Raw genomic sequence first — 16416 nt, forward strand, 5'->3', positions numbered from 1 at the left:
GCCTTTAAAAATTCAGATAAACTTGTCAATGTGTTTCCTGTGGGAATAAAGTTTGAACTGAATGCCAAATTGAGATTTCTCGGTACAGAAAACAATGTAACATAATACATCTTTTGATAGATTAAAACCTTGGTTTTCTATTGGTTATAAATAATATAGTATTAAATATCAGAGAGAACTATTGGCAATTTCTGAAAGAGAGGAAATAACAGGTGGCCATGGCAAGAGGGGTCTGATTTTCTATTGTATTGCCCTGTAACTAAATAAGATTGAAGGCTATGAAAATTATACTTTGCCTGAGTATTGGATATACAACAGTTTCGTGTAAGTGTTATTATTAAGTTTATTTCATGACTTAATATTTAATGATTGTTTAGTTTTTTAAGTACAGGAGCATTGAAAATGGATTGTTTTAAAAGTGTTAGTTGTGACGAATTTTGTTACGTAACTCTGCACGAGTCATACATTGTGTTTGTAATTACATTGTTGTCCAGGCATTACTAATATTGTTGATGTCACATTGCTCAAATCTTAGATATTTTTCTCGTTACTTTAAGTGAGTATTGTTACCTTACAGTGCCGCTTGCATAGTTTAGAGAAAGTTTGAAGCTTCAGTGAACAACATATAAATATAGGCAACCAAGCGAGTGCAAGTCAAGTGCAGTACAGTCAGAAAATTACTTAGTGAAAGAAAAGTTAGCTGGCGTGTAAGTGATTAGCTGTAATGGGTGATATTTTAAAGTGAGTTTCACAGTTTAATAGAGATAAGGAGAATAATTTGCCTTGTCAAGGGATGTTCTAAAGTAATTGGACCTGTCTGTGTGAACTTTGACAAAAAGGAAACAATTATTTAAAGTTGGAGATACAACTGTGTTAACCTCGAGAGAAACATAACTGATTTTACCATAGATTGTACAGTAAGAAACAGAATACAGAAAAATAATTTATCAATTACATTCTAAGGTAACTGAATCAGCCTGAGTGGACTTTTGACAGGAAAGAGAATTATTTAGAGTTTTAGATACAACTGTGATATGCTACAGTGTAAAGAATTTTTGTATATATGTTTCACTAATTTTAAATATATTATTCTAAAACAAGTGGATTGTGTGCTGTCCGTTTATTGTTTGAATTTATTGCCAAAAAGTCAGAGACACCTACTGTAGAAGAATCCCAGCCCACACATATACTTAAAACCATGTCAATAAGTGATGATAATATAATATGTAATTTACATTAAATTTCATACTTTTTGGAGGGGTGGTAAATAAATTAGAGGAGAGAGAATGCCTAAACAGAAAATTTACAATTTTTCTTAATATTGCCTAATAAAATTAAGAACTTAAAACTTATCATACTATGAAACATTAGTTTATTAGCTGCATTTTTATGCCAAATTTATTTGTATACCATGATAACAAAGCAGTGTAACTCACTAAAACCTCATGACGTGCTGGAGATGCCCATGGAGGGAGAGTTAAGCCCTCTTGCTTTACTTAGAAAGCCAGTTAAATTATAATAATCATGGGAAATTGTCTGCTTTGTGCTTGTTATTATTCTGAAATATGAAAAAAGTAGGCTTAAATTTCATAAGCAACTGACAACAACAAACAAAAAAGATCAAATATATATATATATATATATACTATATTCCCCTTTTTCATGTATATTTATTTATTTATTATAAAAGTAACTAAGATGTAAAAATTAGAAACTTACTAGATAATTAAGATAATAAAAAATTATAATAAACATTCTTGATGATGTATGCTCATAGTTGCTTGTGTGTGTTATGTAATTCAATATAGCAACATAAGATACATATTCACCAAGTGCCTTAAAACTTGCATGGTAGGATTAGTAGTTATACAAAGTACAAAGGGCAATAAAACAATTAAATTTAGTACAAACAGATATATACTGTTACTAGCTTTAAACTATTTAAGATACAAAATTTAATAGTTTTTTAGTTACAATATGAAGTCATTATAGACAGAAAAAAAAAAAGATAATTTAGATTTATTTCATCTTTTTTATGATAGTTGTATGAATGGTTAAATTGATCAAGTCCATACTGAGTAAGGGTAGAGAAAATAACATATAAAATATAAAATTTCACTTGAAAAAAAATTTTGTATATTTTTAGAAAGGTTTTAGAGGTTACACAAATAAAAGTTAAAAGTCTTTAGATCAAGAAAGTATTTTTCATCTTAACATGAAAATCACTTGGCACTTGGAGCAGTCAACACTCTGCCTCCATATTATCACAAACAAATCTTTAATAAAAATAACTATTTAAAAATTCTGATTTTTTGTGTACAAAGTGCTTGTAATGTTTAATGAAAGCTTAACAAAACCTTTTTTATTTAATCTACAACATTTAGTTTATTAGTTTAGTCATAATTGCAACTAATTCTTTCAACCAATGGATCCTTCACAGTTATATTTTAAGCCTAATTTAACTTAGTAACATATCTCACTTGACTGGTGGACAAACGGAAGTGGGTACTAGCATTATATCCAGTGTCCAGAAAGATTTGTGGAACATCCATGCCATTCTCCACAGCCAGTTTCTTAAGTCCAAGGAGAAATCTGTCAACTCCATGACCATTTGTAGCCTTAAAAAATAAAAAGTACATTAATAGATTAAGACACATTTTAAAATTCACTTGCTAGATGGGAACTCAAAAACTGTTTTAAACATTCAGATGTTCAACAGGTCACATTCATGCTGTGGCAGATTATTTTTCTCTTCCTAACAGAAACCATCTGACAGATATATAACATAGTTTAAGTTACCTGCAAATGTTTTATTTCATTTATATGGATTATCTTAAAATAAATGGGTTTTCAATCAAATAAATTTTAAGTTATGTGACATCATCAGTAAGTTATGCATATTAGTTCTATAGAAAGTATGAAACTTCAAAGGTCAAAATCTACCCTTTGTTAGTGCCCAATAAATAGATAAGCACATCTCTTCACGAAATTTACCACAGGATTTAAATTATTTTAAAAATATTCCTATGTTATAATCATAACTACTTATGTAATAAAAGAAAAACCTTGAATGGTTACTTATAAAATAAGTAGATCTGGAAATGTGATTATAAGTTTGTTCAAGATTTTCTCATTGTGCAAAATACTCAAACTACAAATAAAAGCTTACAAGCTGGGGTGGAGGCAGGCACCAAACAGACAAAATATTCAAAACCTTTTTCTGTTATTATCATTATTCAGCAGTTAGTAATGCTCAATTGATGAAGCAGTTAATCTTTTAACTCTTCAAATGTGTTTCAGAGAGGCATAACCAAAAACATCTTGGTTACATTAAAACATTGCTAAAAAATTAAAATAGATAAAAAAAACATCAACTCTTACTGTGCAGTAGAATGAAGTATAATGTTTAACTAATAAAACAGATTAGTATTACAAAACATAACTTTTATAAAAGATATTCACTAAACAGTGTTATAAGAAAGAGAGAGAGAGGGAAAAAAACTAATTTATTTTTCACAAAAAGACAAGTAAAAAAATGTCGAATTTTAAGTGGGTAAATGCCAAGCCTTAAATTAGTGTGCACAATTTTATTATTAATAAATTGATCTGACTATTAAATAAAAAAAATTCTACATGCAAATATTTTATTAGAGTCCTTCTAATGAATTTCAACAGAATCATTTTATGGCAGATTGTAAAACTGCTGGAACTACCAAAATATGAGTGCAGCAGTGAAGTTCACTTGTCTGGAGCAGATCAAAAGGATGTCCATTCTCAGAGCAGCAAATATAAAAATCAAAACAGTACAAAATGAAGAGATAATTCATCTAACAAAGACAAAATTATTAGCAGTGGTTACAGTTTATTCAAACTTCTTAAATGTCTATCAACAGTTAAGATGTTTCTCTATTCAGTACCCAGTTTCACAGGACTTTATGGCTTACAACATTATTAAAAGAATCACAAGTTTTACAGAACTGTTCTTAAAAAGGTATGCAAAGTTTAATTTCTTTCAATAGTAGATATAAATAATCATAGTTTTCTGTTTTCAAATACCTGTAAGCCATATTCTTTGTGAGCATCTATAGCTGTGCGCAAAGCTGAAGCTTTGACATGAGGGGGAGAACTGGAGTCCATCATCTGTTTGCAAAAGTCCAGAGACTCTATAGATGAGGAACGGATGTTCTCTGTTCGACCATGAAGAAACTTGCGTATTGATCCAGACTCATAAGTAGCTGCAGGTTGCCCATGTAACCTAAATATAGTCACTGTCATTTATTATACTAGCTTTTTGCATTGAAGCTTACTCAAATGTACTTGATTTTAAAAGACTACTGTAATGTGAAAGTCTGGTTTGATTGACATCTTTACTCATAAACAAGAAATATAACAAAAAATTTCAATTTATTACTGGTAATAATAAACAGCTATTTAACTTCAACAAATTAAAGTCCACTTAGGGAGTAACTATTACAGATCCTTCATTACTTTAACCCTCTTGCTATGGGCTCTGTGCATTACTGTCCTTGTGACCCCAAAGTGACCATTAGAATTTCCACACTATAACATTTTGTGCATCTACAAAAAATTTTTCAAGCTTTTAGTAAACATTACAAGTCTTTTGTAGACAAAAAAAATCAGAATTTTTAATTACGTATTTTTGCTAAAAATTTATCTGAGAATATATGAAGTCAGAGTGTTGACTGTTCCGAGTGCAAAGTGATTTTCATTTTAAGATTAAAATACTTTTCTTCATATATTTTTAAAAGAGGACACTTTATATTAGCAATATGTTTATAAATATGCTTATAAAGACAAAACATATAAAAATTAATGATTTTATTGGTAGGTAAGTAAAAGTCATTTTGCGTTACATATGTCAATTTTTGTGATTCATACAGAAAGGATCAACTATGTTTTGATGCTAAATTTATTTGTAGACAATGATTATACAGTAGCTTAATTAAATTTTGAATGTAACTCTCTGAAAAGTCATGACATGCACACTTTGACCTACCCATAGTGAGAGGATTAAGCATGAATTTCGTTTCTTCTATTCACAGTTACAATCAAATGTGGCTATGCTTATTATCAAACTTGTTGATATTTAAGTTGTTACAAAGTTTACTAGCAATACTAGTGAGCTAAGGGATTGAAGAAGTTTCAGGTTCAATCACTAGCTTAGATGAAAATATAGAATTCCCATGCTTTATGACTATCCAGCAGAATAACTACAAATCATTATGAAAAAGGACAAAACCAACTGAAAGTTACAAAGGAATCATAACTCTCAGCTAATTTGTTCACTCAATTAGAGAATTCAGATATAACAACATGATTTCAGATTGTCATGTGAGCTCAACCACTGTAGAAGTCAATTCTTCTCTAAAACAATCAGGTTGAAAACATTCATGAAGAACTCAGAAACACAACCAAACTGTCATTTAAACACATTAAATTTCAAGACTTAGCCAATAATTTAGCCCAGACAAAACTATATTTATAGCTTCAACCCTTAATTCTATCTTATAAATGATACAGCAGACTATTTTAGAACAAAAAATACATCAACAATATTTAATAAGGGAAAATTACAAATTTTACCAATTTTATAAAATTTCACAATTTTTATTTGTCTCTAAGCCTAAATACCTTAAATTTAGTGTTCAGAATGCTACAAGCTGATTATAAATCAAACTTGGTCAATGACAGAAAAATGAGTCCAAGTAATAGTAATTGTTTGTAATTAAGCACAAAGCTACACAATGGGCTACCTGTGCTCTGCCCACCACTGGTATCGAAACCTGGATTCTAGCATTGTAAGTCCACAGATATACCGCTGTGCCACTGGGGGGCACTAATAGTAATATCAATTATTTTAATCATCATACTGTGAAAAACTGTTACTTTAACAATACTTGTTTTAAGCTTTTAGATGATATAGGAGACTTTTTAACTTCTTAAAACAAGACATAAATAAATTATAGGATGGTTTTACTTTATGTTTCTATTTTTGTCTCTACAGAACATAAAACACCACCAAAGGAATGCTAGAAATTCTTTTCCTCCACCTACTGGCTCACTTGTCAAACTCTGATGTCATACTTATAAGAACTTGCCACTAGTATTTCTGTATTAAAAATCATTATATAAGAGGTTTTAATTTGACCTATCAGTATCACATTAAAATGAAAACAATAGTTATTCACAACAAAAACTGAGTCTAATTCACTATTAGGGTGAAATTGTTAATCCAAGCTTATAAGTAGAACACAATAATTTTTAAGATATCTTTTGGTATTTGAAGATTCAAATGAGTATGTCCAACCAATACAAAAACAGCCAATAATTTTACAAAATGCAAGTTCACAACAAACATGAAATGACATCAACTGACCCTGCTAAAATGAAAATGTCAAACAGTTATTCCTCTGGGAAACACATTATTTTTATAACTATTAGTGAATATACATATATTTCTAACTTTAATGAAAATTAAGATACAATTTAAAGGTCCTTACCTGTAAAAAGCCAACTGAATTGCCATTTGAATAAAACTATCAGGACTCAACTTCTGCAATTTTATAAACTCTTTACCATAGCCATTAAACTTGAAAACAGTCATTTCTAAATCTTTGACCATCCTGTAAGGTTTAAAAGAAATATTTAGCTCTAAAAGGTGTAATACCCCTTGACAAAATGTTATACTTCAATTTACAACTGACCAATGGAAATTCAAAGTTTTAATTTACTCTGATTTCAATAGTCTAACTCTACTAACATGCAATTGCAATTTATGACATTTTACAAATGTAGTGAAGTGCTTACTTCCTCATTGGTTCTTCAAATTGTAATATTCTATGGATAAGTTACTTTGGGCCAAAGCACTGACAAGTTCATGATATGCACATGATTATCTTGATATACTTGATGTTGTGAATGGGCTACAGAACAAAGAGCTACAGTGAAAAGGTAGGTTTAGAAGTAAAGTATCTACCTGTAACATTTTCTTTGCTGCTTGGTGACTTAACTTTACCAAACTTGCAGAGATAAGAATATAAAAGTTATATATTTCAACTGTGAAGATATTTGTCATTAAATGTAATTAGAACATTGTTCAATGTCTAAACTCATCCAGTGTTTTTTAAGTATTTATTAATTATGCATGTATTATGTATTAATTATGATTATTTTTTAAAGCAAATTCCATTCACTTTTAATCTTCAGAGTTAAAAACATACTTCATCAGATCTCCATTCATCAAGAACACAAAACATCTTGTTTTGTAATCTATTTATGCAGTACATTTTATGTTTCACTGTGAATAAAGAAAACCTTGTTATATGTGAATCAGTCTACTTTCTAACCAGGTTAGTCAACTTTGACTTCTACGTATATACTGTAAGAGACACTCGGATGAAAAATATACCACAATACACATAGTAAAATCAATCAAACAGGATGAGATACTTCTAATGTTTTTAAAGCAAAAAATGTTTTATTAAACTCAAATAATACACCTGTAAATAATTTTTCTTAGATAAATAATCAGCAACAAGAGCAAAGAAACACTTACAACACAAAAATAACCTGTTTCCTTTGTCCCACTTCAAAAAGAAATTCAGCTTATTAAAATAGCCTCTAATAACCAACTTTATAACTGAAAACTATTGATACCAGTAACATTTAAACTTTAGAAAACACAAAAACTTACTTATCCAAGTCTTGCATGGCCTCATCAATGTCATCTATAGTTTCAGGAGAAAGTCTAAACTTTAGACGCTGAGGAGGCTTGACATTAGTAGATGGTAACCAATGACTACTGGAAGACTTTTTGCTGTAAATGTTCAAATGTATACTAATAAGCCAACAAGTTATAATTGTTAAATAACTTTTGAACTGCTCATGAAAGGCTTGTTATATGAAATTTATAAACATAATCACATGTCATAAATATGTAAATAATTTGGTGTTGTGGAACACAAGACACAAATACACCACTGAAAGAACCACACAATATGTTATTAAGAAATGGGATCATATTCCTATGTAATAATCAGACTAGGCTTGATGAGTATTCTGAATTCTTTCAAATTTCAAACAAAACTTTTCGCTTGTCCCAGGTTCCAGCCTATATATGCTGGGAAGCCAGAGGCTGCCTCAAGCCCTCGGAAGTTAGAGGGGTCTGGGTGCTCTCTGGTGCATTCTAGGACATTTTGAGGCACATTATTTACTGCTAGGATGATCAGTAAGCACTTTAACTTATTTGCCAATGATCAAAATTACATATCAGTTAGTATACAAACTGGTCATGTCATGAAAAATTTGAACAGATTCTGCATACAAGCTTTTATAAATGCAATGATTAGACCAGCTAAGCACAAACTGTTCATTTCATGAAATACTGAGAAAATATTTTAACCAACAAGTTTCCACTAAGGCAAACTACTGACCAATGCTTTCAAAAACTGAATCTTTTAAAAGGCAGATAAGGCATATTGTATATGTTCATTCATGAAACTTTGCCTATCATACTAGACTTTTTTTTTCAATTCTAAAGCAAGTTGATGCATGCTGTAATTTGTATGCATTGTGACCTTTATTCAATAACTTTGGGCTAATAAAGGGACGTGATAATGTAATGATAGATAATGCAGGAGATTTTTGTCCAAATTAGACTCCATCAAAGTGCTTTCACATATAAAAATAATGTCTGATAAAAGAAAAATATCTATTCTATGTAATTCTAAACAAAAACACAAAAATCTCACACCATTAAGGTAGATGGCAAAAGATTTAATTAAAGCCTACGTCTATACTGGCCTTTTTGATGGTCTACCATTACACTTTAAAAAGTTCATGAATTTCTTAAGTGTTCAGATACCTTTGGTTTCAAAAGGCATTTTGCAATTGGGTGGCTATTCATCAATCACTCAGTTAAATGGAGCCTTTAGATACCAATTTCAGTTTAGCGTAAAAAGTAGACAACATTATGTTGCATTGAGCTTACTACTATTATTACTTCTTCTCTAGCTACACCACCCCCACCCCCTCCAATATTTCTCTATAAAATTTTACCAAACTAGGTGGATGGCCGACATGGCAATAGAAATGGCAGCCAATTTCTAATGTCACTGTAAATTGTAATGATTACATTTTCCAAACATCAGTATAACAGCTTTTTGACTTTGCAAAATAGCTTGAAAGCTTCTCTGAAATTAATAAATAAACCCTCTTTAAACAGAAAATACAAAAGAAGAAGAAAGCTAAAAATAAAACTTACTGAGACAATCTGTCTGCAAGTAATTCTGGAGCTAACAAGACTAACCATAACTAATATAGCTGGAAGTTACTATTCGAAACTAAATTCAAAGATTTCTAGGGGATTGAGTATGTTTATGTGTTTAAGTTGAATTCTGCCATTTGAAAAGCGAAGTTATTGTCAGCTCTTCGTATTTGTAATTTAATGAGGTCTACTTATGAGTTAGTGAACCAACAAATTGAAAAATCAATATTTCTACATTGATATAATTTAATGACTGTTGCATTGTAAATAGGTGAATAAAGGTACATTTCTTTGTTTCAGATATTGTTGCAAAGCTATACAACTGTTCTCAGTACTAGCCATCTGTAATTTTAAATTGATAAGACTAGACGGAACACAAACAACCAAATGCACCAAACACCAAGTTTTGCACTCCTCAAATCAAATACTGGGATTTGACTGTCAGTCTTATAATGCACTCAAAACCCCAAAGTGTGGAGTGCTTTTTTTTTTTTCAGTAACAAGATGTGAAACATGGACCCTCAGATCCATATGCCTGCAAGTTAATGAATATGGGAAATGACAACTTAGCTCTAAAGTCAAGAAAGAATGAATAGTTCAGTTTAAAATTATCTACAATAATGTGGATGAATATATACATTATGGTACATATCTGCTCTACTTAATACATCAACTCCTTATTTTAATTTCTATTTAGTTCATATTTTGTTTTAGAAAATAATACTAGTCAGTGTGTTTATTCATGTACATACAAAACCTAAACTTTTTATTAAAAAGAAATTTACCACTTTCAATACAAATATAGCAAAATGAGTGAACAGAAAAAGATAATAGTAAATAAAGCATTATGTTCATCATCAGTAGTATATTTCTTTATATTTTCTGTTTTCAAATATGTATTTCAGAAGAACAAGCAATACATAAGGACACTTGAAATACATGTTTTAACCTACATGTAGTCCATGACATAGTCCATCAGGTTAGCAACTGGTGGTCCATCAGCAGGACTGTGTTCAAAGTTCAAACCAAGAACTCCATCTTCCCCCACTATAAACTGATGAACAAAATTCTTTCAGTAGGAAGAAGTGAAAAAAGAATCTCAAACTTTCCAAGATAATAAGAAACAGTAATTTCCATGCTAACTAACAGGTTGCCTTGTGCAAAGCTTAAACAATTAATAATATTATGAACATTTTATTTAACTTAAAACATATCAGTCAATAAACTATACTTTTACAAAAGAGGTTAAGGGGTTCATTTTTATACATTACCCTTATTTCCCTTCAAATACTTCAAGTTGTGTTTCATGCAAAATGAATGAATAGTAGTATATTTTTAAAAAGTATTGACTTATAAAATTACACTTAATATTGCAAAAATGCACAAAATAATTTTAAGATGCTGACAACATTCAGTGAAAGAAAAGCGGCCTTACTTGCACGGCTTTATCAAACCACCTGTTGCCACTATTTCCACCACTACCACCTCCATGAATAACCTGAAGTGAAGCATGAGTCAGTCTATTGGGTGCACCTAAATCAGGCATTGGCTTATCTAAACACAGCATGAAGATACCTCTCTGGATTGTACTTACAGACTCTTTGTTTGGTGAAACTATAAGAATAAGTAATTGAAATGAAACTTAAACTCTTTCTAAACATACAAGACAGTATAACTAGTCTTGGAACAGAATATTCTTTAAGCTGGTGTCAGACAAGGGCCTTACAAGCTTTACCACAAAAGTTAATTAATACTTCCATAATTTAAGTTGCTACACTGAAGTTTAGTACCAAACAATTGATCAACAATTTTCAATTACATTTTTCTCTCAGAATAATATATATTATGTCAGAAAGGAAGATTTATCACAACCAAAATTTTATGATTCATATAATTGAATCTGCCTCTTTGACCACCTACACCTTTTTTGGCAAATTAATTTATAATTTAAATTAGCTCACAATACTCAAATAATTATTGCTATTCCGGCAAAATAGTTATATAAAAAAAAAATGGTCATGTGAAATAGTTTAGATAAACCAAATATTTTACAAAGTAAATTCCAGAGTTGGTACTTGCTGTACTCTACAGCTGTAAAGAATGTGTATCGGGACTTGTTAGCTAGAAGTAGCAAAACATTGATTCAGTAATACAGAAAAATCTTAATGATATTCTGACTTACAGGAATTTTCAATTTGTTTCTACAAATCCCAACACAAAACAAATGAGCAAGATACTTGAAGCAAAAAAACAAAAAAAGATTACTTCAAATCATTATCACTTACTGAAAAGAACTAAGTTATACATGCAAGGGAAACCTCAGAACACCCAAAAGTTGTAGTACAGAATTTATAACTTTACTGTAACACCAAGAAATAGACTTACTTTTCAAAAACATCTGGGTAGAATTTTAAGTACTTTTGTTTTTCATTGCAATTAGTAATATACTTTTATCACCAGAAGGAAAAAATTAAGATTATGCTTTGTTTATTTTTGTTGTTTTTTCAAGCAAAGCCATACTGGGATACCTGCAGTGTCTACAGCAGGGAATCAAACCCTGTATTTTAGCATTATAACTCTGTAGACTTACTGCTGTCCCACAGGAGATTAAGGTGATACATTTTTGCTGACTTCAGATGTTTTCTAAAATGTGTGGTGTGATCAACCAGATATTGTTACTACTATTTGTAATTTGACACTTAGGTACTATTTGTTAAAGCACAAAGCTACACAATGGTCTATCTGCAGGGACGAAACTATTAATTTCAGCATTGAAAGACCTGAAGCTTACAGTTGAACCATGGGTGGGTGGGTGGCTTTTAGGCATTTTTAGAGTGAAAAGGGTTCATATTCTTCATACTGCTAACCTAACCACAGTACTTTCAAGTAATATTGACAAATAAACCCACAGTCATACATGCCTATACCTCAACTACTTAAATGCAAAAGTACACACAACTGTAAATGAGAAAAATGGCAGTTGCCAATCACACCTTTATTAAATTAATGTTTCCTACAACATTCACCTGTATTTCCTCTGAAATATATGTGAATTGATAGCATGTTCTGCAAGACACATTTTTTCTATCAGATCTTCATCAGCAATGTTTGAAGTACCAATGTCTGTTACAAATATTCAACATACAATCACCTCTGAAAATAGTTATATAGTTTAAAATTATTAAAACTCAGGTACAGTCTATTCTGGTAAAAAAAAAAAGGGTGAGGTATTAGAAGTTTTTTTTAAACTGGTTTGTAGAGCTAAATGTGAAAATGAAATTGGAAAAGTAAAGTTATCATGAATGTCAACTTGATAGAGAAGATGTCCTTTAGATCTAATTCTCCTGCTAATTTATCTTCATTTTATTAAAACAAAGTTCACTTTAATTTAATTTTGTACACTCTTTAGGACTGTTAGAAACGTATTATGTTTTACAGTATTTGATTAGTGTGATCTTTATTTAATGAATATGAAAAATCAGATTGGGAAAGTAAACTTAAGAAGTCAGAATTTATCATTCCAAATTATGATATGAAGACAACATAACTTGGAGCTAGTTCATCTCACAATATATCTCAGGAAAAGAAAAAGATGAATCCAAGAAACCATAGGTGGTGAAGAGACTTGTACAACTAAACTACATGAAAGGATGAAGCAAGTAATACACCACACACACATATGAAGAGAACTTAACTGTCATGACAAAATGTATATTGGCTTGCTTGGACCCGTTTGGCTGCATTTGAGGTTTCTATTTAGTTATTACAAGCCACCTATTTATGGATGTGTAAATGAAAGACAGATGAGACATTTATAATGTGCAATTTTATTTACCTAAACCAAACACGTAAACATTTTAATAATACATCAAAAAATCTTACAGATTTCTGTGTACCTTACTGTTCTTGTAGTACCCTTATAACAGGTAACTGAGTTTTCATATGTGCTGGCATGTCAAGCTATTAGCTCCTACAGTTGGACTGATATTTTGAAGCTACTAGCTCTGCTTCTCATTCAAAAACTACTAAATATGCTACGATTAAAAATAAAAACATTTCAGCATAGGCGAAAAATAAAAAAAAAAATTAGACAAATAATTGGTTTGAAGAATCACATAAAATGTCAGTCTCTATAACCTTTCAAATACATTGTTTTTCCAAGGTCATTATCAGCTCATTTTAATCTTCAAAAATCCTTGAGAAACTAACACAATGTAATATGGTATACATGAAAACATATTGTTGCGTCAGCGAGGTCACGTGATAGTGTCACGCCACCTCTCGAACCTTCGGGAATAGTCGGGAGATTACTAGATATAGGGTGGTCTGGTATATATATAAGAGGGTGACAACGTGACGGTATAATGTGTGTGTAGACAGTGAGTAATTGATCTGCAGTCAGAGAGTATTATTGAGCACGTTCATTGTTATAGCGTTTGTTTTAGCGCGATTGTTGAAATTAAGTGTATCGTAAAGTTATATTCGGAAAGAATAAACCAGTTTTATTAAGTAAGGACTTGTGTCGCTAAAGTTTCGTCGGAACAAAGTTACGGAAAGTTGATTAACAAACGGAGACATAACAATATGATTTACCCAACACACTGATATAAAGCTTGTGAAACCAACAAAATTATTGAAGTTTTTGTTCTGTTTTTGATTATTAATAAAAAAAAACGTTTATCCAAGATATTATTTCCAAAGCAATAAAAACTTTTGCAAATCCTTCTTTACATTTTGCATTAGCACAACACTTTCTAAAAAAAATTTATTTGTGTATCAGGATTTCAGATAATTATAGTGGAAGTTATAGTTTTTAAATATGTTATGTCTACTGATTTTATGCATTGAGCCTCACTGAATATATGGAGTTTTCTGTATTATCGTATTTGTCCACCTACATTTGCTGTAGCATGTTCTCCATTTATTTAATTAGTAAAAAAGTAAATCTAGTATCCATCTTAAGAGAAAGGTACTACTGAAAATGTGCAAACAAGTCTTGATTGTTGCTATTCTCTACCATTACTTTTGTTTAATTAACAAACAATAAAATCTAATACCTTTACAAAGCCTTTTGTAGGCACTTGCCCAGCTATCTCGATGTTGTGTGGTGAGAACACCAATGGGATCTTTGTAGTGTTGAGATTGTTCTACCACCATCTGTAACTGAGCCAGAAGCTGATTCTCATCTAATGGTAACCCATCTCCTCCAAAAACATCTACTTGAAAATACTATAGATTAAAAAAACAAATTAATTTTTCTTGTATTCTAATACTGAACTTTTTACTTTGTTCACATATATTAAAGATATATTTTTAAGTTACAGTCACATCACTTTGTTTCATACATCTTCACATTTATTCTACCCTTGTGTTCCTCTGAGGCTCTTTCACTGTGTTTGTCTGCTTTAACACAGAATATTGAAATAAGCTCATAAAACAACCACTTGAATTTTAGAACCATATAAGCTATATTTCACAATACAAGTAATGTAATTCAAAAAACTTAAAACAATGAACAACTATGCATGAATCATGACTAGATTAAGAACTAGACTGTCACCATCAAAATGACCTACATTTAGGCCACACACAAAAGTTAGCATTTTCCCACACTGAAAATGTGTTTCCAATAGATACTTACCTCAACTCACAAAGTAGCTTTTCTTAAATAGCACTGCCCTCTATTGGCCTAAACTTTCAACAAACGCCACTAGCCTTCCACCTCCCGCTTCTACACATTCACATACAAATGATAATGCAGCAGTTCTCCACCAATAGAAGCGCGACACCACTCTTATCGTAAGCAGTGCCCTCTTCACACCTGCTCGTTAATCACTTTGAGATTGGTCAGAAAATTTACACCATATATTATCGAAAGTGGGGAGACTGGGTGAGAGGAGGTATCTATCCGAAATAAATTTTCAGTGTAGGAAAATGCTAGCTTCTGATATGATACCTTATCTCCGCTCACAAAATAGCTAGAACCCACATTGAACCAGTGAAGGGTCAATAAAAAAATCATCCCTCTTTAGGAAGCACCCAAAGAGAGGTGTGAAACCAAAAGAGAAAACATCACACCACAGCATGAGACCACACCACATCTGATCCAGGTATACTCTTCGCTCTTTTATGATAGTGTCGCAAACATAAAAGGCGGAACAACACGAAGGAATACCAGAATATACATAACCAGTGAATGGGACTCCTGGGTGGCTAGAGCATGACTGACCACAGTGGTAATTCAACCTTATCCAACACTAGGCAGTATCTGGAATGGTACATCAGATCTACAGTAGGTAGAGGATTACCTACCTCTTCACCTTGAAACAGGAATTGGTAGGGAAGACGAGTTTCCGTACCAAATATCCATCACCAATTGCACCCATTTACAACACAACCAACACCAGAATCACTGGGAACCAACATCCATCAGATGGTAGGAAGGTGAAAACCCCCGGCGGGATGACATCTACGGTCCAAAACTTGACTGCAATGGATATAGCATTTTCAGTCTGCAGTAGGAAGATGGTATCTGGCTGTACGCAAGCGGAAAAATGTGCTGTGTCCAGCTACAACCAACACCAGATCCACCGGAAACCAACATACAGCAAATGGTAGGAAGGGGGACCACAAACCTGGGGTGCATCTCCAGTCCAAAACCTGGCAGCATTGGGCATTTTTCATCCAGTCTGCAGTAGAAGAAGCACACATATAAGGACTTACTTAGTTGAACCATCTCCAACCAACACAAGACCCACTGGGAATGTGTATCTAGAGGATTATGGGGAGGAAGAAAGTCTCAGTCTGAGGGGGTAAACTGCAATTATATATATATATATATTTGTGACATGGTAGAGTGCTTCAACCAAAACCTGATAGAATCTGGAATTCTACATCAGGTCTGCAGTAGGAAGGGCATCATGCCATCTACAAATGATACAAATTGTGTCTGGACCATCTCCAAGCAAAACCAGACCCACCAGGAATGTATATCAGGAGCCTGGTAGGAAGGAGAAATGACCAAGGTAGGGAAAAACAATCTGGGTTTAAATCTATAGACAGGAGTACGGCATAAGGCAATAACAAAACCTGGCGCCAACTGGAATTGGTACATCAGGTCTGGTGGTAGG

General features: G+C 31.8%; 1 protein-coding gene across 1 annotated transcript in view; it reads right to left on the bottom strand.

Annotated features, from left to right (window-relative positions):
• LOC106461213 (carnitine O-acetyltransferase-like) overlaps positions 1–16416 on the bottom strand; it is a 50123-nt gene that overhangs the window by 7733 nt on the left and 25974 nt on the right. Inside the window, exons 7-13 of the mRNA XM_013921010.2 lie at positions 14344–14515; positions 10722–10900; positions 10240–10340; positions 7715–7837; positions 6522–6644; positions 4057–4255; positions 2481–2618 (exon numbers count right to left, since the gene is read on the bottom strand). Coding sequence (XP_013776464.1) covers positions 2481–2618; positions 4057–4255; positions 6522–6644; positions 7715–7837; positions 10240–10340; positions 10722–10900; positions 14344–14515 — 1035 coding nt within the window. The remainder of the gene's footprint in view (positions 1–2480; positions 2619–4056; positions 4256–6521; positions 6645–7714; positions 7838–10239; positions 10341–10721; positions 10901–14343; positions 14516–16416) is intronic.

Source organism: Limulus polyphemus, unplaced genomic scaffold (genome assembly GCF_000517525.1).
Source record: "Limulus polyphemus unplaced genomic scaffold, Limulus_polyphemus-2.1.2 Scaffold914, whole genome shotgun sequence".
NCBI lineage: Eukaryota > Metazoa > Arthropoda > Merostomata > Xiphosura > Limulidae > Limulus > Limulus polyphemus.